Raw genomic sequence first — 26,413 nt, 5'->3', positions numbered from 1 at the left:
CACACTCCACAGAGAGGAAACTGGAATAATCAGTGTGCATGATTCAAGCAGTTCAGGGTTTAAAAAAAAAAAAAATTATAATCTTCTTTCGCCAATGTTAAATGCATCCTGAGGAGGGAACCAGGTACCTGCTGGGACACAAAAATGCTGCCAGTGTAGTGGTGATTGCTGAGAGCTCCCAGTCCCCCAATAAAATAACAGTGTAACAGTGCTTTATTAACAGCCTGAACCAAGGAACCCTGAGCTTTCTGTTCCACAGCCCAGAGAAGTAACCCAGGAGATGAGCTCCTCACAAATACAAGCCAAGTCCTTGTGGGCAGCAAACGTGGACTGATAAACCTAAGGGGAGAGAATGCAGAGGCAGATGGGCAGAGGTAATCAGAAATGACAGAAAGATGAGCAGGCAGAGGGCAAGCAGAGTGCTTGAAGGACAGAGGCAGAAGAGCTGAAATTTTATAGCATACAGGTATTTTAAAAGTTAAATCAACAGCTTTCCAATACCATTATTTAAAAACCATTCCCCCTAATATATGCAGGAAGCCAGCTGCTTGCAAAATGACCTTTAAACCCTATGCACCATGCCTTATTAGACTAATTCAGAGCTGGAGATTGGCTGATCCTGCAATCCATTTATACAGGACAAACAGGCATTCAGCAGGGACAAGGAGCGAACACATTGTCAAAATAATTTTGTCTGCATTTCTGCATGCACACTCAGGCTCAACACAGCAGAGCAGCACTTCTCCAGCTTCAGAAACAAGGTTCACCAGACATTGCAGCCCCGTCTTAACTCAAGGCTTCTCTTCCTGCTGCCCTTGCATTACAAAGGTAACAATTTATTGATATCAAATGTTGTCTTTTTGGACACTTTCTGTGACTGCAGAGGTCTTTAAAAGCCTTTCACCAATTCCTAAAGGCCCCTAGTAAAGACCTCTAACCAAAAAATATGCTACAACCAGAAGAATGTTTCTTGCCAGAGATGGAACTATCAGCAGCACAGCTAACTCTAACACTGTATTCAGATCACTGCACCACACTGTCTTCAACATGTCCTGGTCCTGTATTTGAAGCTCTGCTGTCCAGAAAGGCTTTTTCAATTGGCTTGCAAAGGTTTAGCTAGGACTGAAAGCTTTAAATTGTTTTGGAAGCATCACAAGTATGTCAGGAAATATCTCCAGACAAGGAGGCCTGTTGGGCAGACAGACAAGTGTCACAGAGGGGTGAAAATCACAAACAATTACTGCAGGCATGATGCAGAAAGAAACCTTCCCTCCAAGTTTGGATTTTGTAACAGATGAATGCTCTACAGCCTCGGACGAGGAGGCTCTGTGGAGAGAACAAACACTAGCAAGCAGCAACAGGGCAACTTCTGCAAATCTCCTCCTCCAGTATGCCACAGTTCTGAGGAGAAAAGGATTGGCTTCCCACTACAGGAGGGCTCATCTGTCATTCTCTAACTTCCAGAGAAGGGCTACTCAGAGCAGTCTTGCTTGCCTGGGAGCAACTCTTCCAGTTGAATGGGACCGCTGCCATCACAATAACCCCTGCATGTTGCCCACACAGACACATTCAGCTGAGTGATGAAGGCTTTAAATCCCACTAGTCCTCAAAGAATACAGCCCCAAAACCTGTGACAAAAATACCTGATGGATGGTGTGTGGAGAGTGCAAACTGCACACAGCAGGAAACCATCCTGTGCAGACTATGACCAACAGAGAGCATAACAAATCTTTGGTTTCCCCAGTTTGTCATGAAGGCTTTGGCATCACTGATAAAATTTCCCAAGTTATAGCCAAGTTGTCAGAGAATGGATCTAAAATTAGTATGGAAGTTATGGAAGTCAGGGCTACTTTGGAACTTCCTGGGAGTCTGAAAGCACTTGACCACTGACCTTGTGCTTCCAACCAGCCTCTGCTATCGACAGCAATTTTTGTGGATCTGTTTCAATCTAACTTCAGCAGCAAAACACATAGTTTAAAAATTGGAAATAAACTTCTTTCTGTACAAGACTGCTTGGTCATCAGTCTCCTGGAATTAATCTGAGTAAGAATTTCCACTTCCCACTTGCCAACAGTGCTACAAATCTTTTGTGAAAGAATCTGGCATTAAAACAGCCAGATGTATCACAAGTCTCTCACCCCCAAGCAACTATTTTCCATACTAGATAGGCCTGGCTGAATACAGGCTACAGCTCTCAGGAAAGTGCTGCTTAACACACCATACAGAGAGCACAGAACCAAAAAAACCTTTGATCCATATAGTCCCACTAATTTAAGCCTAAAGAGAAATAATTTTTGAAAAGAAAGAGAGAGAATACAAAGACTGAAATTTTGATACCAAAGTCTAATGAGACTTTTCAGATACACCCACTCAAAGACCTCATTAGAGCATCAGGTCAACAAAGATGTCTCATTCCTGATCAGCTAACTCTTATAGTATTTTATTGTAAAAAATTTTTAGACTATTTTTAAACACTTTAAGGCAAACCAGGTTTTAATACAAGAACTGTAGCAAGACCACGTTTTAGAAGAAACAAAATGCCAAATAATTCAACTTCAGAAATTGTACAAGTCATACTGACTTCTTTTCCTCTTTTACAGAAGTTGCTTTCAAAATTATCTGTAAAACATGCATATTTAGATTAACTTTACCTGTAAATATATCTGAAATCAGAACCATCAAGCAAGAAATTAGACTCAAAAGCAATTATGCCTCACTGTAACAATGTCAAAACCACCAAACAAACAAAAACCAGGCAACAACAACAAAAATATACACAGGGGCTGGGTGTTGAACTGTTAGAAAACAGACTGTTTGTGAGAAGGGAAATGCAGTCAGAAGTCCTCCTTCCAGATCAGGTAATGGATATAAGAACTTCATATGTGAAGATGATATAGCAAATGAAGTAAGTATCACTGAAAGAGGAGTCCTGAAGCACAGCCAAGTGAATTTTAAACTTATTTCTGCTCATTTTCTTAAAAATTAAAAACCTGAGGAGGTTTGGGCTTCATAGGGACTACAAAGAGCAGACTGAGAGAAGAATTTGTTCATCTGGGTTAATAAGTGCTCGCAACACACCAGGCTGCGGGGAACATCAGAGCTTCATGAAGTGCTGAAATACAGAGTAAATAAAGAACTTATGCCTCCAGTTTCATAAATACCAGGTACAGGCAGCAGACATTTCCATTTTAAGTAGGGCAGCATTTACTCTGGAACATGCCTCATATATTAAGATGGTGGTATATGTCCTTTCAGGCAGCTCTATATTTTTAGTTTATCCACCAGTGAACTCTTGAGGATATGAAGCATTATGTACAGACCCAAGACTCGCCAGAACCTACAACTGCTGCCTTGAAAATCAAAACAATAACTTCATAATTAGAAGCAAAATATGGATCCTCTTCACCTTTGCAAATACCAGGTCAGGGTATGCCTGGGTACAGTTAATCCACTGCTCCTCTGTGTTTATGACTAAACAAACAGCAGCTGCCTGCAGCTTGCAGCTCTCCCCCAACTCCCTTGTGGGGGCCATTTATTGAGTCATAAACTCCTCTGATAGTGTTATCACCACAGCATTTGCACAAATACAGGTTGAAAGACAGAAAGATTAAAAAAAAAGAGAGAGAGAATTTCCTTTAGAAAGAAGGCAAGACAAACCCTTTACAGATATGTTTGCTTTGAGCAAGGACTGACTGACAAAAGGGAGGCAGGACAGCTGTGTACCTGGCTGAGGATGGCTGGGCACAGCATCCTCCAGACAGGAAACACACAGATTCATCTGAAACTACAAACCTGAATTCCAGAAAGCTCAAACAACCCTAAAGCCTTTCAAGTTAGATATATTGTATTTCAAGCAGCATACCATGTGATAGATCATCTCAATGAGGCTTCAACAGCCAAGATCTACCTCTGCAGAATCCCAGGGGGAAGTGAAATCCTGGCATTTCTAGAGTACAGATACAGACCCTGCCAAACCTGGTCCAAACTTTCTTTCTCCAGCCACACACATTGACTGCTCCTTCCTATCCTGATAAATACACAACCTGTCTGTAAAGTACCCTGAAATCCACCAGAATGAAAACAACACTTTAGCAAAAGTCTGATGATCCACCATGCTCAGATACTTGCAGAGCAGCCCATGGCATCCAACTGTTTCTCTTTAGCAGAGAGAGATCCAAGTTGCAGAAATTAAAGCTCCCAGCAGGCCACACTTCAGCAGGATCAAGAGTGCTTGAGCAAAACTGCTCCAACAGGATGGGAACTGCAGAAATACCTGCAGCATCCTCTCAGCAATCTAAGTCCCTGCCCACAGATTAGAGACAAACTTCCAGCAGAGGTCTAATGCTTTGCTTTGCGTGCCAGAAGGGAACTGGGCTTTCACAGAGATCACTTGGAAATGTAAACACAATAAATTGACCATATTCCTTTTTATTATAGTCAAGGGCAAAGCAGAATACAGACAACTCAAGGTTATGTTAAAAGTCTCCCTTCACTGGAATTCAGTCAATCAGTATTTAGCAAGGGCTTGTTTGCACACAGCAGAGTGACTCACAGTAAATGTGTGTGAATTTTCCCTGCACTTTCATTACAAACCCTGAATGTTCATATACAGAGAAACTCCCCAGTTTATTGCATTGTAATTTCCTTACATAGACAAGCCCTAAAGCCTTGACAGAAGTAGGTTTACCTTTGTGTCTTATGAATAGTAGATTTGTGAGAAGCTGGACACAGAACAGGGAGGAAGAGCGCAGGATTATGAATGGCTCCTAGCTCAATGTATACAGCTCCTATTGACAAGGGAAAACACGTGTCTGAGTACATGGCTCCTCATAGCCTGGTTTGGCCAGGAGCTAGTGCACTAAAATTTCACCTTGGTCCTTCTGTGGAAGACAAGCACCTAGAGACAGCAAGGAAACCCCTGAAAAGAAGGAATACATGCTCTTCACTAACAGCCATTTTTCTGCACACAGTTGCAGGAAGCAGGTTCTGTTTGAAATCTCAAATCACATTAATATATGGTCACTGGAGGCCTCATTTTCCAAGTGGCAGCTGGCTGGAGATTCCCTGGTATAACCAAAAATTACGTAACAAAGTAACCAACTAAAATTCGCCTTCAATTCACATTTGCCTATTGGTGTGAACAGAACGCAAGGGCAGCAGAATGGGTCACAAACACTCTGAAAAGCTTGCATGTGAGCGCATATTTGCACGGGGGAGGGAAGCAATTCACTAATAGGACTCAGACTTTTTAAAACAAAATCATTTGTTTTCCCCTTCCATCTGGACCCAAACTAAGAAATTACGCACATTTCCACTGCCCACTCTCCTTTTCCTTCCACACCCCCTTCTCACTGGCACGAGATAAAACCTTGGGGAAACAGCAGCAGCAATTTTCAATTCTCATTATCTAACGACAGCAGTAGTTCTTGGTGAAACTTGCGGTCAATAAACTACAGGCAATTTTGAAAGACACAATGGGAACTGCCCCTCCTACAGCTGTCCCATTATCCCAGCTTTTATTAGATTTAAAGCCAGCGATTTTTATGCTGTAGCTCAAGTTCTGCAGAGCCATGGAAACAGACCACCAGAAAAGATAAAACACTCCTAAATTAAACAGGAGCTGTCACAGTAACATCCTCTGAAGTCAGAGAACTTCCACATAAGCAAAGCATGGGATGCAGGAAGGAACCCGAGCCTAAAGGGGCTGATGAGTCAACGCTCGGCGCAGTGATGCTGCACTGAGTCAACAGTGACGCGCCCAAAACTCAACATTCAGGGTGGTATCAATGGAAAAGCTCGTGAGCAGACCAGGCAGGGCAAGTTGAAAGGATACTGGCTACAAAGGCAGACAACCAGAGCAGGATCCTGCTCCCATAACCATGAGCATCCCAGAACAGGCACCAGCTTTGTAGTCCGTGCTCTGGATGTACCTCCCAAGAGGCAGAGGGAAATACTCGTCTCTGGCTGGCAATTCAGCTGGCCTCTTTCAGATGACTGTTTACAATCAGATGCATCACCCTCTACATATGCCTATTTCTCCCTGCTGACTACAAGAGATAGCCCAATAGCCAGAAAATATACAAAACAGGTAACAATAGCTATATCTCTACCATGCACCACAATAAAGTAACCTCTTCCAGGAAGAGGAGCTGTACAGAAAGCCAATAGAAAATCAATTTTAAAACTCACTGAATGATTACCTAACATATTTGTTCATGGGGCAGAAATAACTGAGGGTATATCTCAACTCCTGGCTCAGAAATATGCACAACAGGCAAAGGGAAATGGGTGTCCAAAGGAACTGTCTCAAACAAACACAGTGAAGGGGAAGAGGCAAAGAATTATTCTCATCCACTGTAAGCTGTAATTTTCAGTCTAGAAATCTAGAGCTGGCTTTCTCTGAGTCTAATGTGTACCATGCCCTGCAGACATTTTTACCAGCCATCAAAAGGAACTTGCAGAGAAGCAGATGCTTCATTAAAGAATATTCAGCAAGCCTTATAAAATTCTTAGTAAAAAGCAAATGAACAAATCACCACCATGCAAGTGAGATAAAGTCACACATCCAACTTTGATTACATTTCCTCCTGCACTGGAAAACAAATTGTGTTTTTTTTAAAAAAAAGGTAAAAAATACAGAAGAAATTAAGAGATTCTGGCCTTTCTTTCCCACATTCCTCCAACCTGAATTTCCTGAAAGAGGAATGCGTGAGACAAAGCCATTTGGTATAAGATGCTAATTTAAACTTAAAGAAAAATAACAGCTTAAAAAGGGGAAGGGAGGAGGGAGTTTTAATCCTACATGATAAAACAACAGCTTGTGATTGCTACATGTATCTCAGGAGTCAGAAGAGTCAGTAAGAGCAGTGAGGCAAATTGTCAGGGAATTGATCTGTCCTAGGACAAAAGGAAGCTACAGAAGACGTATTGCCTTACAAAGGTTGCATTTGAATTTGTACTTGCAGAACCCTCTAGTGCCTACCTCTAGCTGCAAGGTGTTAGTTACCTATTTCTTAGTCTCTCAAGCCCCTTCTTAAAACATAGCAAGATTTTCTGCCACATTGTCATCATCCACAACAAATTAATGTCCTGTGTACTTCTCCTTCCAGGTAGTTTCTAATAATAGTGGGGAAAAAAATTCTGAACTTCATTGAAGACTCTGGGAATGAAGACAACCAGACAACCCCAGCTTTTGGTTTATAAAGCAAACCTACCAAAACCTCCAGCAAATCCAAAAAAGATCCAAGTTATTAGGATCTTTCACTGCCCTCTGCTGTTACCAGTCATTTAGCTTCCAATTTACTCTTCAATAATGTTGGGCTGGGGCTCAGGGCTGGCAGCATCCCAGCCCCTTTCTCAGGCGGGTTGGAGCCGCAGCTTGCAAATATGCTGAAGTTTAATGCAATCTGTCTTCCTTGGTAATCACATTCTGCCTGCACTGCATGCAATAAAGATGTATTGGTAAATGCATTTGCTAAAGATATACTCCACTGAAAAGGCTACAAGCCTGATTTAGAGGAGGTAAGGAGGATAACAGAGGCTGGCAATAGATGCACCAGTGCTCTGCACACAGCAACCAGGGGCATGGATTGTGCAGCAGCAGCACAGGCACCACTTTACTTTAAAGCTGAGGAAGAAAAAGAAACCACATGTTTTGGGAGCTGGGGACTTTAGAGATATCAGAGAAAAGCCCTTTCCCTGGCAGCTTTAACCTTGCTGATTTGCAGACATACAAAGACCTTCTTTGTAAACAGGAAGGAAAAAAATTCCACTAGGACTAGCAACAACATTTGGTCTAATATATCCTGACAATTTTCCCATCTCCTTCTGTCGGGCTTCTTCTGGGAGCCGGCTGGCAGCTTGTTTCATGTTATACTTAAATCAGGCATACAGCTTCCCCTCACAATGCTAATGCAGAGAAAGACTGCTTCCATGAAATACCCACCTCTCCCCCACCTTTTGCTTTAGTAATCCCATGAGAGAAGTCTCAATTTTCTATTACCATCCTTTTCCCCACATCTACTTTACGATATTCTCAGCACCATTTAGAGAATTTCTACTGTCAAAAAAACCCCAAAAAACAAAACAGAAAAGTCTGCCCTTGAGGGACACCTGACCCACTGAATTCTCTCATGGCCCAGGACCATACCCTAGTTGCAATGTCCAAATACTTCATTTTCTTTTCCCCTTCACTTGTTCCAATAGCCAGAAATTCTTCCAAGGTACTGAGCAGCCACTGTCCTAAGGCATCAACAGAACCTACTGGGACTCTGCATCTCAGAAGGAAGAGCCATAAGGCTTACTGGCTTCCCACACAAGATGAAGAGTTTTTAGGAGTATGGAATTTTCTTAACAGACAGCAGCTTTGCCCACAGTACAGAACCTTTCCCTGTGCAGCCATGAAAAGAAGCAAGACCTCCAACTGCAAAGTCCCATAACAGGAGATGTTTAATCCTGGGTTTATCCTCCTATCTATAAGAGCCTGTTGAAAATGTTGCAGATATTGCCAAAGTGGATTTACTTACTGTTTGCAGTATACAACATCCAAGAAGGTAAAACTAGGGAAAATCATTGACTGACTTTGAAACCTGGGAGCACTGGTCCTACTGTTGTGGTGGCAGCTTGGTACAATAGGACTCGCTGACAGGAATGAAGTTGGGACACACTGTGTGACTGGGAAACGTGGAATGAATGTGGGAAAACAGATCCCAAGGAAGATTTGTCTCCTATGAAGATTGCAATTTGACTAACAGATACCACAGCTCTCAAAAACACTTCTCAGAAGAAAGCACCATGCAAAACAAGACAGCAAAGCCAGCCAGTACAACAGAGAAGCTTTTGTTACCTTCTGAGCTGCGCTAACACAGCGCTGATATTCCTTCACCAGCTCCGAGCATTTGAGCACTTCACGTTTGTTTTCTTGGTAGCACTTCAGAATTTCAGACTGCAGGTTTGCACAGACAGGATCAGCATTCCTCCTCCTGCAGGGAAAACAAGCACAGAATGATGTGTGAAGAGGAGTTTTCAACCACTTACTACCACTTTGCCAGCAACACACATACTAATTTTATGCTGGAGTTATGTAGTCCTAATAGAGAAACTGGTGGGAGCACCAATCACCAAAGTGGGTCAAATGACCAACAGGGTATTTCAATTGAAAAATCCAGGGTACTTAGCAAAAAGAAGGAACATGATCTTTCTTAGCTGGTGTAGAAGGCCATTTCACCCTTATGTAAAACATCATCTCTCCTCTCTATTCAGGAGGAAAAAAATCCCCAAGTCCAAGAGTTTCAATGATTTTCTCAACTCACACTGGAAATCTTTGGCAGAACTCAAGAAATCCTGGCTGGGCCTGCACTAGATCTGTAACAGTCTGACAAGGAACTGAACAGACTTGTTGAATGAGCCACCTCAATCTATTGAATTCTCATCTATTTAAACAGTACAAGAAATCCAGCATGGTTGGAAGCACTGCAATTCTCCTAGTGACTGGGAAAAAACCCAGAATAATAGCAAGCCCAGATATCTGCTTCTTTGTAGTTCTGCAGAAATTAGTATTCATACTCAGTAAATGGCATTGACAGCTACCCAGGAACAATTAAGGATGATGTTCTTTTACTCTAATGTGCATGTGTACATATGGCACATCATCAGCAACAGTACCAATAAAGGGGAAGGTCGTTGTAAAACAATCCCAGCAACAATGGCACAAACGCAGTAATGACAGTGACATCAGCTGCACAGACAGGCAGACACAAATTGCAGGCACTCACAGCACCATGGCCATGGTATGTTTTACCAGAGAGTAAGAGAACATATGCTTAGGTGTAGCAATCCTCAGATGTCGTCTCCTAAACCATAAATCCATTTAATTCCTTGCATTTCCTGCTCCAATATGCTTAGAGATCTGTGCCCAAATATCAAACACACCTCTTCCTTCCAAAGCACTTGATGCTACAGGCAGATATTAATGCCATGCTATGATGTATTCATTTCCACAGTAACAACAGGCACTCATTCAGCAAAAAAGCTTCATAGCAAGGCAGAGAGAGGGGAAACATGACCTGTCCCTGGGCATGTCGCAGTCTCTCAGGTGGAACAGACTTCTAAGAAACATGTAATCTTAAACCAAAATCTAAATGCTTTTGGAGAGCTCAGATATGAGTTTCCAAATCACGCACATCTGTGTAAGGTGCTCAGGAAAGAAGTGAAGGACCAAAGAAGAACAATTTTGTTTTTTCCATATCAGCAACCTGGGCACACTCTCACAATAATTTGGTTGAGATATACTCTAATTGATACTTCTTCAGTCCTCAGTCTTACTGCCAACATACATGGAGAGAGAAGGAATTTATCAGTATGACAGCCACACTACAACACTGAGATTTGGATCAGAAGCCAACAAGAATACTATACAGGCTTCTTTTTCTACCTCTTCACTAATCTCACAGCTTTTAGAAGAAACTTATTCCATGCACAGTCCCTAAGGGTTAGTGTTCATTTTTAATTTCTATGTTATATAGCAAATCACCTTTAAAGCCTCGAAAATCCATACTCTAAAAAAAAAAAATCTTCAAATTTTGGGATAGAAAAGAACCCAGAGAGAGCTTCAGAAACTCATAATGTTGGCATTTTGCTTTGTCACTAACTTTAATATCACTCTAATCAAATCAGTGAGACTGTGGAAATGATACCAAACAATACCAGGTCAGGAAATACCACCAAATCCCTCAATTCATTGAAAAAGTTAAGACTTTTAAAATTAGTTTTTTTTAAACTCAGTGATGTTAAACTGAAGGGCATTTTGTAATTTTAGTATAGAAACCTGGAAGAGCTAAAAGGTACAGCACACCGCAAACCAGTTTGTATTAATCTGAACTGAACATGGTACAAACATCATAGAAATATTTATATTGTCATTGTCAGCAGGGAGAGTACAGGAACTGTTTTGCTTTAGATCACTGTCCTACCTATGGTATCAGTCTTCACTGCCTAGAATAATTATGAAGTTAGGACCACCCTGTGGGCTCAGACAGTGCTGCAAAGTCCGTGGCCCTCTTCCTTAACAGACCCCTTGGTGCTCAGCCCACAGGGCTATTTAAAAGCCACACAGTGGTGAGCAAGAAGCCACAAAAAAAGAGTATTGTTGCCTAAAGCCTACCAGAGGCAGGGGATCAATCAGCACAGACCAATATGCATTGCCCAGCAAGTATTTAAACCAGCATTCCTACACACCACTTTCCACAACACAGGGAGGATTTATTTGGTACCGTGTACCCAAAATAACAAGATTATTCTTTTTTATTTCTTCAAAACAAAACCTCAAGCTGTGGTTATGCATCAATTGCACCAGCTTCTCAAAACAGATTTAGAGACGCTAATCAACAAATTGCAAAGTTGGCTTAGGTAATTATCAATAGAAGGTACTGTGGAATCTGGGAGTACACAAGTTATCCACACCCAGCAGATTAGTTCTGGTACCCATCTGGACTGGAAAGAGGTACCTGAAGTGAACAGCTGCCTGAATGCTTTCCTCCCTTCACAGCAACCACAATGCCTGCCCAGTCTGAATCAAGGGGGTGCCGCTCTCCTGCTCACATTAACACTCAGCTTCAGGTTGCAGCATTTGCACACCGGGGGAACTGCAGCCCTGTGCACAGGCAACAGCTGCACCTTACAGGTGTCTGATTTTCCTCATGCAGATCTGAGACAAAAAGGAATTAAAGCAGCAGCATCCAACTACAAACACATCTGCAGAATGCAATGACATTGTGGGTTAGTTCCAAAAGAGGTGGACTTTCATCAACTATCTCCCTTCACCTTCAGCCTAGCTCAAGGCTGTTGGCACTAACTAATCTTTAGGAAAATTCATCTTCTGGATACCCGATCCCAGTGCTCCTGATGTGTCATTGAGGGTTTTTACTATTATTTCTCATATAAGAGAAAAGGAAAATGGTGGAAAAGGGATGAGGTTTGTATATACAACTAGCAGATGCCTTGTATGCTTTGACCTTTCTCCTAAAGTGGGTCAAACTTTTAAGCATATGTCACCACCAAATGAGGTAGACAGTTAGCCTCTGTCTAAAATAAAATATGCTGCAACTGCTACAACTATTATCAAAACAGGTGTAAGAGGCTCATTTACAGCAGCAAGGAAAAAGGCAGGAGAGAAAGGCTGGGCTGGGAAGTGACAGCACAATATCTGCAGATGGAAGCATGGAAGAAAAGCTCTTACAATACTTTGGAAATAAACAGATGCAAGACATACAGAACATGAAAGATTAAATCAATAAAATACACTCTCATCTGTTAAAAGGAGGAAAGGAGAAGGGATGACAGGTTGGAAAAATTAAAAGATGGATTTAGAAATAAAATTCATTAGCAGTGCCTCCCCTATCACAGAGAGGAAAGAAACCTTTGCCTTGTCAGTGTGCAATGGGCAGGAAGGCTACATACACATGAAATTTGTGATTTCAGAACTTCCTCTCCCTCTCCCATGCAGAGATTTAAATCAGGTCTTTGTCTAGAAAACAAGGGAGAGGTTTTCTTAAAATGAAACAAAGGCCATCCTTCTCTCTACTATCCCTTGAGGTAAGACAGAATGAGCACGATCTTGCTGCATTTTGACACCGAGAGTTACCAAATCCTTTCTATCACTGCGAATTCCCCTTACTTTATTTAATAAATGAAATCTCATCAACTTATCCTTCTTCTATTATCACTGCTGACATCAATCTGATAATATTGGCTTGGCGTGGAATCGTGCTATTATATGTCCTCTTGATATTTAATTTAAGAGAAACGTCTGCAGTGGGGTGAATATGTGAAGCAAGCTTTTTATTACTGGCAGCAGTAAGGACGCTGGGAGTGAATTAGACATTCATCTTAGTCAGGGCCAATCTAGTGGCTCAGAAGAGGTTTTCTTCTTAACCCTCTCCTAACTGTTCAATAGCAGCAGGTAACAGCTGCTTCAGTCAATAACTGCATTCATTTGTCTTGGCAAATTCATTCCTACATGAATATAAACCCCATGAAGAAGTACAAAGTGTCTGGGAGGTTAAAGCAAGGTACTGTGAGAATTTCTATCATAAGCACTGCACTAGAAGAAGTAGTGCTGGTCTCAATGCCCATCAATTAATCAAGAAGCAACAGTTTCCAAAGACAAACACCCAAACTCATAGCAAAAAGCAATTAAGGCCATATCATCAGGATACAGACCCAGAGACAGAAGGTTTCAAACACAGCACTATGGCTACTACTCAGGTGCTGCTGACAGGTTCCCTTTTTGAAAGAATTATAGACTCACTATTGGAAAGCAAGGGAAAGCTGGAAAAGGTCTGTGTATTTGCTGGTCCTTCCACCCAGCTGAAGATCAGACTGCCCAAGCAGAGATGCAACTTCAGTGCTTTAGGAATTGGCAGCTCTTTAGCCTAGTGCAAAATCAGTAACTCCACAGTGAGTAACACACCATCACTTGGCTTTACTGGGAAGAACAGCAATTCCAGATGGAGTTAAGAGCAAGATCTTCTTTTTACATTTTACTCTGGGAAACCATTCAAGCTGAACAAAAAAACTCAAGACAGAAGCTGATGGCTTCTAAACTCAGACACTTTGATACCTCTGCTCAGAAACTGATAAACAAAGACACACAAGGTCTCTCATAAGCCAACTTAAAAGCAGGTGGCTCCAGCACACAGCTGCAAGCAGCAACCTAAACGGGCCAGCAATCTGGAATTTCTTGTGGGCCACAAAATCCAGTGACTGGATTAGCTGCTTTCTGCTGCATTATTTGACTAAGACCAGTGTCTGAACCAACTTGAGCAAACCACATTAGTCACCACAGTCACTGGAGCAGAGACAGCCCCAGACAGCAGCAATGAGATGCATGGGTAGCACTGCCAGTAAATCCTAGGGCACAAAGCAGCAGTTCCTGCATGTTGGAAGGAATCAGACACGTTGTATAGCTGCTTAGTATGTTTATATATCCAGGGTCCATTACACACGTTTCAGATGAAGCTCAGTGATGCTTTGGTCACATAAATGTGGTGTGCTGCCAGGCTGCACTGTACATATATAAAACCCAATAGGTGGTTAACTGACCTGTAAAACTGCATCCTCCCTTGGGTAGCAGTTGGCTCTGATAGCTTCTCTAACATGTCAGAAAAAATGACTCCAGACAGATGCAATACACAGCACATAGAAAGGTTTCATTCTCTCTCATTATTGCATCCTTGACATTTACAGCAGAAAATTAAACACAATTGAAGCATTTCATTCACATATAACAAACTCATCAGCACAGAACAAACAGCCAGGCAAGCTAACTTTCAGCACAGGATGCTGCACTATCACAAAACACTGTGCCCTCACTACAAGCTATGGGATTCCCTGATCCTGCACATCAGGTTGATAACGTGGTTTGAATGGAAGAGGTAAGAGCTGTGTTACAGCTGTGTGGCAAGGGAAATAAGAGATGGAAGAAGCTTAACAGATTATCCAAATGTCTACTAAAAAATCAGTAATGTTTAAGCTACATAACCTAGAACAGTGTAAACAAACTGCATGTCTCATGAGGCTAAACTAATATGATCAGGAAGGAAATATTTCTGATCAGCCTCAAGTACTCAAAACACTGCTCATCAGGCTTTGCCACTGATCCAGGTGGAATAGAAAGCTTGCAGAAGTAACACACAATTTAGAGCAAGAGGGGACAGACTAAAAGAAAAGGTGAAACCTCATGACAATTTTCAGAAGAACAGGGGTGCTACCCCCAAATTTCAGCTGAGGCTGCTGTATTCCTGTCTAAATCCTTCTCACATGCCTTGTCACACTGTCAGCAGCACACTCCTGCACACCTGTGGTTATTTCCCCTCTCTCTTTCTCCTCTTGACAGCTGCATTTTAATAACAGGTCACCCCACTCGGTTTTTCCATACATTGTTCATGAAGTGCCAAATGAATGAATATTTTAAATTGCTGTGAGTTTCTGGGTGACTCTGTGATCCTACAAAATTTGTCACTCAAGTACTTCCCAATCTCAATTCCTGTTTTGACAGCTTGTTTGAAACTGCCACCCAATTCCCCACTGGAGTTCATGCACTCACTGCACCCTTGTTCTTCCCAGGACAGATACCTCCTTTCCTTCCAATCACAGACAGGCAGAAGCTGTTCTAAATCTTCTTCCATGTAAGTAATTAGATTCTATCACTGAGAACAAAAGTTACCACAGAAGTCCAAGTCTCAAGTGTCAGCCACTTGCTGTGTCACTGTACTGCATTCAGTAGAAACAGCCTGCCCCAACCACATTTCATTCACCAAAAACCACCAAAAACCAAAAAACCCAAACTCTAGAACATACAGATGGATATTGAAAGTGACTAAAATCTAGCAGTTTTCTGTAACAACCTCTAATTTTGGAAATCAACAACAACAACTTCATTTCCATTGTGAAATTGATGCAAAGAGATTGTGTGACCCATGCAATGCTGGTTCCAGCTCTCCATCTGACTTATTCCAGTGTGTCACAACATCCCCTGTCCTCCTACATGGTTTATCCCCACACACAAGTGATCATTTCCCATTTGACCAATGGGTCATCCTGAAAGACTTTCACTTACACTTCATTGTGTTCTGCCAAGTGCAGTTTCAACCAAATTTAATTGGGTTCCTTAGACCCCATAAGCTGCAGGCACTGGGGTTGTGGTGGTGGGCTGTGGGTCTCTGGGGGAGCAGAAGGGTAGTAGTAAGCTAAAAACAGAACTAAAACATATAAACCAATATTATCCTTATCCTACTGAACCTGCAAATGCAATAACTAATCACCCCTATTAGCGTTTTGCATGGCAGATGGCAAGTGGTTTAGAATAATGAGAGACTTTTCACCACAAGTGGATAATTCCAATGTACATTTGGATGTAAATTCTTTACTGATTATGATGGTAGAATACTGAGCTATGAGAAACTGCCAGTTTGGAAGATGAAAGAAAAACTACTGCCTCTTCCTTCACTTGCCAAGAGATACAGAAGTTAACAGAACTGGATCTCCTGCCCACAAAGCCATGCACCATTTTTTCCCAAAGATGCCAAGCTACTAAAAGTTGACTAGCAAAGATGAAGAGCCTAAAGTTAGCAGCAAAACAGTCTCTGGAAGCCAAGCAGGAATGAGTCAGAATCTTGTTGCTGGAAGGAGTTCTCTGAATCAGAAAGGAAGCTGGCTCAGCTCCCACAAGGCAGAAAAGCAATATAGCAAGCAATAACTGAATCTGAAAACAACACACAGCCCAACAAGTGACCCGAATAGGGATTTTCTTTCTTCAGATAAAAAACATCATCTAAAAACTGCTTAAGATCTCAGGTCAGGAAGGGAAGGCATGCAGTCTGTAGAAGATATGCAGCACAAGCCCTAAGAATATACGGGCTGTGACAGTGTTACAATGTCTGGGAATTAGTTAGGGAACTGTTGGTCTATTAAATACCTTCCTCAAAAGTTTTCTAATGAAGGTAACTAAAGATGTGATATGCTGATTTCATATAACCACAAGACATGAGGGGCAACAGGTTCAGTAAATGTCTCCTATGTGAGATGATCTTATAATAATGCCACACTGCAAATGAAATGTTCTTTTTTTAAAAGAAAACCCTGACTACCCATTTGAACAGCAGTTACTTTTCCAAAATGCCACTGAGTACTGCACTAGGTTCCTATAGTTTACTTCATGCTACACAAAGGGATGGACAAAAATGTGAGTCCATTAGTATATTGTGCTCTGACAGAGTGGCATGTCCTGCTAAAGATGCCAAAATAAATTTAGAGAGGAGATTGAAGCTGCCAGTGTTAAAGTTCAGGTGGGATCTGAAGCTAAACATTCACCTTATTAAAAAAATTCCCTTGCTTCTGCCCACATTCCCTAAACTTCAAAACCACAGTGCCCTTTTTTACCAAGCTGTGCAATTCTGAACACTGACTCAGCAAAGATCCCCATTAAGCAGCTACTCATCCCTCAGAGAACATCAATAATGGTGCTTTCCAAGCAAGCACACACAAAAAGTCTTACAAGTCTATTTTTGGGGGGAGGTTGGGGGGTTTTTGTTTGCTTGTTTCTGTTTTTAAGTGAATATTGTAAACTCAAGAAGTCCTCAGAAAATAGAAAAAAGCTTTATAAAAAACAATTTAGATAACATGATTCTAAGTCTGAAAAACAGCACATGAAGCATCTCAGGTGCCTCCTGAAGCTGCTCCAGCGTGCTGCTGGTGGCCCTTGCAGTCAGCACAACACTGACCAGCTCCCTCCAAGGAAACAATATTCATCCCTGAACAAGTGCTCCTGCCTTCCAAATGCCAGCTTTTTGGGTCAAATTAGTTTGAACTGTAGTTGGTATGGTAAGCATATGTCCCACACATGCAACTGCCAGGATTAACAAGAAAAATGCAAAAATCACATAAATAAATAAATAAATAAATAAATAAATAAATAAATAAATAAATAAAGTCATTGAGGCCCTATTTGATGGCAGAGATGGTTTTTCTCTTCTATTAGGGAGTAAAGGACTAAAATCTCCCATCAGCTCAGCTTTAAACACCACCAACTTCCTCTGTGCAGATGCATCACCATCATGCAAGGTGTCCACAGCAGTCCTGCCAGGGTCCTTATTTCCTCACAGGACAAAAATATAAAGGCTCTGACCTATAAAACAAACTATTTCCTGAGATTTCCCCAGCTGGTACTTGCCTTTGGTGTCTTCTACCATCCCTCCATGACTTCAGGAGGAGAGTGACTCAACAGCAAGGACACAGAGTGTATAATCCAGAGTCAGGAATACAATTACTGTTCAAAATAGCAACATTGCCCTTGAAATCAGTTGCGACTGAATTAATGACCAGATTGTTAGAGTGTTACCTCAACTTTGCCTCAGGCTCCTAATTAGCAAACAAGTCATTAATTCACTGGTAACAAGTGGTTTCTCAGGCATTATTGCTTCTGACATCTTTAATTCACCACTCTTTATGGAAAGCTTCCCCAGACAACTTTAACCTCAGTCCTTTCCAGATCAGCCCCATGCCATTCCCATCAGCACACTCCACCACACACACATTGAAGACAGGCAGAAAAACACAGCAGGATTGGGCTAAGCTGGGTCATTAATTAATATTCATTACACCTTTCCCAACTCAAGCCAAGGGGAGGGGAAGGCCAAAGGCAGAAAAAGTTCTGGATTTTGGTGTGGATCCGCCATTATTTGTAAATACATAATAAGATACTATGAAACCTGGAGACACCTTGCTTTCACCATGGTACATGTTGGAATATGCAATTCCCAATGTGAGGGCAGAGATCTGCCTTTATTTTCACTGGATTCTCCACAATAAAGAGCTGTGAGCTGAAATATTTCATGTCCTCTGATGCACAAAGTATGACTGAGGTTTGTTTTAACAGCTGCACAAATATCCATGCTTTTGAAAACAATCTGGATTTGGCCTGCCAACAAACCCTGATCTAAGGGCTTTATAAAGGCAACATCACTACAGAAAACAAGTGCTTTTCATGTAAAAATTGATAGCAACAGAAACACCCCTAACAGACTACATGGAGTTTTTGGCACCACTTCCTTTGCTATCTGAGTCCTTGCTATTCAGATCTTATTTTATAAATGCCCAAGTTCCACCAATGTAGCAATGAAGAAATGCTCCTGCAGTTTTGAAGAGACACCAGTTTCCCAGAGCTAACAGAACTGCAACCTCAGTTCATTGGACTCATCCCTCATCACGCATGAGAGGAAACACAACACTGGGAACATTAGATTGAATGTTACTCATTTTACTAACTGGGCAAAACAAAAAATCTTATTTAGAAGCAGCATCTTAGTAATCCTCAAGAACTGAACTTTAGAAAGAACATTCAACAGCTTGGATAAAGCACACAATCTAATAAATTTTCAAGATTTAAAATTTGGTTCAAAAAAAGAATAATCTGGCCCAATTGGAAAATTTATGCAAATTCACTGCACATATTCAACTTCTATTTCCACATACCATATTCCTAAAGCAGTAGGGGAATATATGTTGCTAGGAAATCAATGCACTGGTACAAGTAGTTCGTTAACAATAGGCCTTCCAAAATTCATAAGGAAAATGTTTACATCCTAAGGTAACGAGTGAAAAACTGTGTGAAGCAGAACTGAAAGTGATCAGAAATTTTTTCTTTCAGTAAAATGCACACCAGGTAAAATGACACAGAGTCAAAATTCACCCATATACTTTTGCCCTCTTCTGAAATAAATTTGAGGAAACTCACACATTATAATCTCTTAGAGAATATTTTAATTTCCTACTAAGAGCAACTTTATAAAAGTGAGAAACAGAAAAGCTTTGACTAATAACCCATCTCTTTATTTGAAGATTATGAAACAGACTCAGTGCAGACAGAAGAAGGAACAGCTAGCACAAACCAAGCACCAAGGGAAGAATAGGACTGGGACAAAGTCAAATAATTTTGGTGAAAATATCATCATTGGAAGGCACAAAAGGACTATGTTGAGGTAAGGCTATGGATAAGCTTTCAGCAATAATCAATCTCTTACTCCTGAAAACTCTTAAATCCCTGTTGGAGAGGTTCTTAATTTCAACAGTAAATTAATCATTTATCTAATCTAATGATAGGAGAAATCCCAGAGCAATTTTGTTTGAAAACTATGATGTCTTTACCCTTCTCCTTTGGCTTCACAACTGCCCATATAATAACCGTTTCAGACCTTGTCTCCTGGGCACAGTCCTCTGTTGAAATACCCAAGGCCTCATAGTAGACTTCAAGATTAACAAACTCAATATAAACTCACATAACTATTTTATAAACTTTCCATATCTACCTAAAGAAACAAAAAAAGGTAGTTTCTCTAGGTTCCAGTTAGTCTTGCTATTCTAACTGAGGAGCCATCAGCCTCGTAAAATCTAGTGTAATTCAATAAAACCTTTATTTCCATGAGTACTGAAAGCAAGCCATGCATTCCCTGTTGCCAGCAGACAACCCATCCATGACCTTTCTTCCCCCACCCTCAGAGCCAGTGTGGTTTTCTACTCCACGTTCGGCCAGGAGGATACTTACTGCTTGCTGGTTTCTCTAATGTAATCACCTTAAATACTCATGTCCATTAAGTTTAAAGATCTTAGGACCATTAAATGAAACTCTCACATAGTAGGTCCTACATGGAGTAAATCTCTTTGGCAGTTTCTCCGTTGGAAAGCTGCCTTGGATTCCCAGCTGATCTCCACCAGGGTAAGACCAACTGACATTCTTTATGCACTCCCTGATAACAGCACAAAGCACATACAGTCCTCTCAGCACAACATGCAAAGCAACAGAGTCATCAGTAAGCAGCTTCAGAAACAGTTCTGAAAGCTACAGGGAGACTTCAGAGGGAAACTCAGCTTCCCAACAATTTTATCTTTTAACAGCTTCCTAATCCCCTCACCCGACTCCTGCAGCTTTACCTGTTGGAGTCACACCCCCACCCAGGCCAATTCTTGCATCCAAAAGTAACAACTACAAAAACAAATACATTTTTTAAAAAGTGATAAGACAACCTTCACAAAAGAAAATAAATCACACACACACACACACAAAAAAAAAAACCCCACCAAACCCAAAAAGCCCAAACCAGCATATTGAGGATAAATCTAGAGTGCTGCACTAAGCCATAACCTCTTTACTGATGGTTTTTTCCATCCCCTTAACAGATTCAGGGACTGTAATAACATTTAATCCTCAGAAGCTAATCTAAATGTAACACTCAAAAGAAGACAAAGACAACGCAACAGAAAGAAAATTTGGCCACTGCCTTTTGGGAGTGCTGCTTTATCCCTGGAGCGAGTGCATTAATACAGCCTGGAATGAAATGCCATTTTATTCTCTGTAGCAGGGAGGGGATTAGCAAGTTGTCTTCTCTAAACCCAGTCTGAGTCATGGCTCTATGAACACTGAGAAAAGGATGTGGAATGAAGGGAAGGGTGGGGAGCACTGGCTTTTTATTTACACGCTGCTTCCTTTGTGGGTGGTTACTGATGTGCACAGTTTGCTAAACAGGGAAAGAAGGCAGGGGAAGTTCTAGGTCCCCTGACTTTAATTCTGTTGGTTAACAAAAGAGAAAAATAACAATGCACCAATTATAACAACATAGTTGAGACAATATGTCCATGGCAACTGTCCAATTCACCACAGCATGGAAGCAACAAGGGCAAGTTGCTTAAGGCGCTGAAAGCTGTGCTCAGTGGTATCTTGTTGCTAGGATCTTTTTCCTGGGAGGAAATAAAACAGGTTGGACAGAGCCCAGAACAAAGGAGAAGGAGACTCTCTGATAGGAGGTATGTGGAGATGAGAGCAGGTTGGCTTAAGGTGAAGAGATGAAGTCCACTGCACAAGTCAGGCCATGCAGAAATCAAACCTTGAAGTGGAAACCAAGAGCTAATGACTGTGTCAGTGATTTAATATGAAGCTCAGCACTAAGTACTCCACTTCTGTTTTTATACAAAGGGAGACAGGAAGGTTTACTTGCCTACCTCGCAGGCATGCTGTGAAGGGTCATTGGTAGAAAGGTGTACAATATTCCTAAATTCTGCAATGCTTGACACTCACTAAGGAGTGGAAACAGTCCATGGAATGCTTGACCACTTGTGCAGAGCTGTAAGTGTTGATAAAAGAATTACAAAAATCATTAAATGCCAAGAAAACACTGGGGTTTTGTTTCAGATATTTCTTCTCTTTGCTTCAACACGGACTCTGAAAAACAGGGTGCTCACTGTGGAAAGAGCCCCAGCCCTATTTCCCTTTCCCTCCACCAGCTCCGCTGATGCACAGTGGCAGAGAACAAATACAGGGTAGACTGGTCTCAGAAGGCACTCGTACCAGGGGCAGGTATTCACAGTGTAACAGGGATAACAGAAGCTTGGGAAGAGACACGATGGTGAAGGAAATGGACTCTCTGCAGTTGGAGAAAGTGCCACTCCTGGTTTCGTTCCTTAAGGAGATATCATAGTCCAGCACTGGAAACAGGCAGACCTGTACTTCATTCATCCTTTGGCTAATATTCCACTACACATAATTTTGCAGGAGTGTCAGTTCATTCCTGTGAACCAAAGAACTAGATCTGCATAAATCAGACTGACCTATCTTAGCACCAACTAACCTATCTTAGCACCAACTGTGCTTGCAGGTTTAATACAAAAGTGCAAACCAGGATAAGCAAACTACTCCTTCCAGTGAAGTCACAGGATCTGGCAGGCTATTTCAATAAACAGGCTGTAGAAAGACTTGAATGTAGGATGCCTAACAAGAGATCCTCACAACTCAGAGACTTCAAGTCCTACCAATTGAGCACAGATGCCAGTGTAGGAAGGAACCTTCCCTAACCCCGTCCCAGCCTATCATGACCCAGGTGTGAGGCACAAGAACACTTCAGGAGTGTTTGTACAGTCTGCTGTACACAAAGCAACACTCTGGAAAGGGTCACTGCATGCTGATGGAAGTGACACACTGCAGGCTGATGGGGGAAAGCAATGATTCTTCCTGCATGTACAATTATCAAAGGGCATTATCAGTCCCAGACCATGAACTCCAAAGCTCACCTCAGTGCAATCCTGGCTACTGCTGAGAATTTCTACTGTGAAGAACTGGAATGCATGATATTTAACTTCACCTTCGGTTTCACTCATGCCACTCATCCCTTTTCAAGACACTCCCAGCCATGCTATTTTTTCACACAAAATTCACATTAGGGCAGGTGTCTCTTTTTGCTGCAAAGAAGACAGCCCAAGGAATCTGTCCCTTTATAATGGCTCAAGTTCATATTGCCATCAAATTCAAGAGCACTGTACAATAAGGCCAGAAGCCAGGGACTGTTAGATAATAAAAGCTCAAAGAAAAGGGGAAGAAGCCCTTAAGAGACCACAAGCACACTCTCTGAATCTTGAAAGAAAGAATTCATTAGCATTTGTGTTGGTCTCTGCCACTAACCTTTGCAAGAAATGGCTGCATTCCTGAGTTTCCTACATTACCAGTCTTCATTTCCACAAGAAACAGAACAGACCAAAGGAAACTGAAACATCAGGAACCAACCTTCAGACTGCCTATAAAAAATAAGGTAGTTACAGCCTGTACTAGTAAGTGAAGAACACGATCCCAGGTCCCAATCACTTCCTTTACCAAGTCACAAGGATAAATCACCACTACACCAGTTCACAACAAGTGATCACACATTTGCAGAAGCAAATCCAAGAAAAGATTCCATTGATCAAAGACTATAAGAAAGTTATGTCCTACGAATTTTTTAAATTTTATTTCAAAAGAGAATTTAAAATTCTGCTATGGAAAACAGGATGGAAATGCAAGCAATGTGTTAGCTGCCTTGTTTTGGCTTCTTTAGCAACTTATTGCTTGACTGTCCAAACAAAAATGTGAAATTACAACAGGTTATGTGATGCTTTGGCAGTTAAACATAATTTTAAATAAAGACAGCACAATATACTGCACACCCCACTAATATATTCATCACTACTATATTATCTATTTATGCAATTAAGTATTGTAGAGTCTGGATTGGACCCAACCGGACTACATATGCTGCTACTCCAGTTTATTGCATGTTGGCCAACTGTTTACCCAACTGAGATTCGAGTGCTGCTCTTGACAGCGTAATTGCTTCAGCCTCATTAATATTTAAGAATTATAGAAAATATTTTTTCTTGGGCAGCTGTTAGTGCATGTGGAACAATAAGTTATATAACACTACTGACAAATACAAATATAATTTAAACACTATATATGCTCATGGTAAAAAGGCAACAATAAAGGTCCACTTATTGTGCTAAGGCAAATAAAAAAGACCAGAAAAATCACTGCACCCATTCTAAGAAAGCATTCATGAAAATTACAACTCTGATTTGAAGCTAACAGGGATGGGATTTAGACTGTTTATCTTTTTTTCCCCTGGACAATGAAAACTTTAGAAGTGGTGCCATTCTTCCTACCCACATGCACCAGCCCAATGCTACAGCGTGTAGGTTAAGTACAATGGGTCAAAGTGAGAACGGATTAAACATGTTCCATTGCTGTTTAAAAACCCTAGTAAATATTCCTATTTAATATTAATTTTTTAAGTCCCTCTCTTCTCCTTCATTCTTCCTTGCAAGATCTATCAATTTTATACTAAACTCTGCAAGCATAGCACAGAAAGAGAAGATGCCAGCTTGCACCTCCTCAGTCCCCTCAGTACCTGACACAAGGTAACTCCACACTCTGTTTACAGGAACATGCAGAAACAACACACAAAATGTTATGGAATGCAACTGGAACTGCTGAAAAGAACAAAATGGCTCCTCACTTGATCTGCTCCTCTGCCTTGGTGATTGCCTCCTCATACTGCTCGGATGTCATCTTGTAGATCTCTGCATTCTGAAACAAAGAATAGAATGCTCAGCTCTAAAAATTAAAGGCATTTCAGATCTTATCTTGTCACAAAGCCATCTTCTATAATTAATAACAATTTCCAACAACAAACAGAATATTCAGTTCAAAGAACGTCAGAAATATTCAAGAGTCGATTTTATTTTCAACAAAATGCATCAAGGCCACAACACATCCTTCATTCCAAGGCTCACTTTACTGAAAGGAAAAAGGGGGAAAAGGTCACTACCAACCAACTATGAGCTTTGGCTATTCCATGAAACCACAAAAACAAGGTGTTTCCAGCACAGAGCTATTTTGAGTTTGGTCATGTTTTGTTCTCTTCTTTCATTAATTGCTGTGAAGGATCTTGTAAGTTACTGACATGCAAGTATCAAAATTGGCTGCTAGCACTGGAAAATCCATTTTACATTTCAGCGCTTCTACTTATGTTACTTATTCTTTAAAAGAAAATTATGCAGCCTGTTTCCCTTCTAACAACATAGGAAGGCGTATCAGGTCTCAGTTAAGGCGCTGCCAAACAGAGTCTTGAGTGTCTTGCTGCAGGGCTTAAGAGGTTTGCATTAAATTCTCCTGAACTTGCACAGAAAGAGTTTTAGCTGACAATTGCTCAGTCACTACATGTGGAGGATGAATTCCTCCCCTGGGCTGCACTGAGGAGCCTCCCAGGCACAACCAGCAGGAGGGAAGGGCTGCACTCCCCCAGCGAGTGCGCTACAGCTCTCGTGTCACTAAGCTGCTGATAAAGCTGCTTTAGGCAAAGCCACTGGACTCCGCTGGCAACCGCCTGTGCAGAGCTCATCTGCAAGGCTCTTACTCTGAAAAGGCACAGGCAGAAAATATGCAATAATCAATCAAAAAAAGTGACAAAATGGTATTGAAAGCAAGGACGGCGATTCATTTAGGGCCAGTTTGAGCTGCTATCTCGTCTCTCCCCAGATTTGGTCATTTTATATAGAATACTATTCTTGCCCTTCTTCATTTATTTTCCCATAAATGCAGCTGGTCCTGCGCATGATGAGCCAACACATACTGTTCAGTGGTTGGAAAAAGGAAAGGACAGATATAACTCAAGTTCTATTAGTGGTTCTGCCACTTGTGCAATCTTGGGCAAGTCACCATTTTCCATCTGCAAGTGAGGGATAACAGCTGCCTGTATCTCTGAAGTTGTGTGAAGCTCAGCTAATTGAAAGGTTTATAAAGGTTTTCAGAACCTGGGCTTCAAGGTGCTATATTTAAGCGTTTTATCTTTAGTGCTTGAATTTATGTTACATACCAAAAGAAACACAGAACAGATTTGACTTTTCAAACTTTGACCTAGGAGACAGATTTAAACTGAGGAATCATGAAGGATTAACCACTTCAAAATGCATTTTACCAGAAAATTATCGTTAATGTTTTTGTTTACTTACTTATTACAGAGTGGTCAAACTTCAATGCTATTAAATCCATTTTTCTCCTTCCTATATTGAAAAGTTCAGCTTTTAATGGTGCCTTTTTCTCTGGCCAGTAAACAGACCTCATGACTTACAGCTCCCTGCTGTTACTTATTCACACATGAAACCACAAGACCTGCGCTTCATTAATTAAATTTGCCATTAAAAATTAAATAATGTGAATAAGTAGATGTAAGCGTTATCTCCATTGGGCTTCAAAGGTCTCACCATTTCTCCAATTACTACCCAAGCAATTTTCATATTTCATACTGTCTGATTTCTCAAAGGGACTGGATCTGAGAGATCAGAAAGTGGGAAAGTGAGAAAGCAAGGTAGCAAATTTAAACATTTTTCAGGCAATAGGAAGCAGTCCCATCAGACACCATTAGCCTGCAGCACTCTGCAGTGAAACAGCAGCGGGAGAGGAAAACAGGAACAAATCTGTTGTACGTGAGCCCCAGCATGAGGTCACATTTAACCCACCTGAAGGAAGGAACAATGGCCAACAGAATCACCTGCTGGATGT

The 26,413-nt window shown here is 41.2% G+C and overlaps 1 protein-coding gene across 2 annotated transcripts in view; it reads right to left on the bottom strand.

Moving 5' to 3' along the window:
- Positions 1–26,413, bottom strand: part of CHCHD6 (coiled-coil-helix-coiled-coil-helix domain containing 6) — a 109,743-nt gene that overhangs the window by 28,281 nt on the left and 55,049 nt on the right. For both annotated transcript variants that reach the window (XM_084214808.1, XM_084214809.1), the window contains 2 exons: positions 24,369–24,439; positions 8,846–8,981 (listed from right to left, as the gene is read on the bottom strand). In XM_084214808.1, coding sequence (XP_084070934.1) covers positions 8,846–8,981; positions 24,369–24,439 — 207 coding nt within the window. The remainder of the gene's footprint in view (positions 1–8,845; positions 8,982–24,368; positions 24,440–26,413) is intronic.

The sequence above is a fragment of the Fringilla coelebs genome (assembly GCF_963513975.1).
Source record: "Fringilla coelebs genome assembly, chromosome: 13".
Classification (NCBI taxonomy): Eukaryota; Metazoa; Chordata; class Aves; order Passeriformes; family Fringillidae; genus Fringilla; species Fringilla coelebs.
Note: the sequence above shows the minus strand (reverse complement) of the source record. Positions and strands in the feature narration are given on the sequence as shown.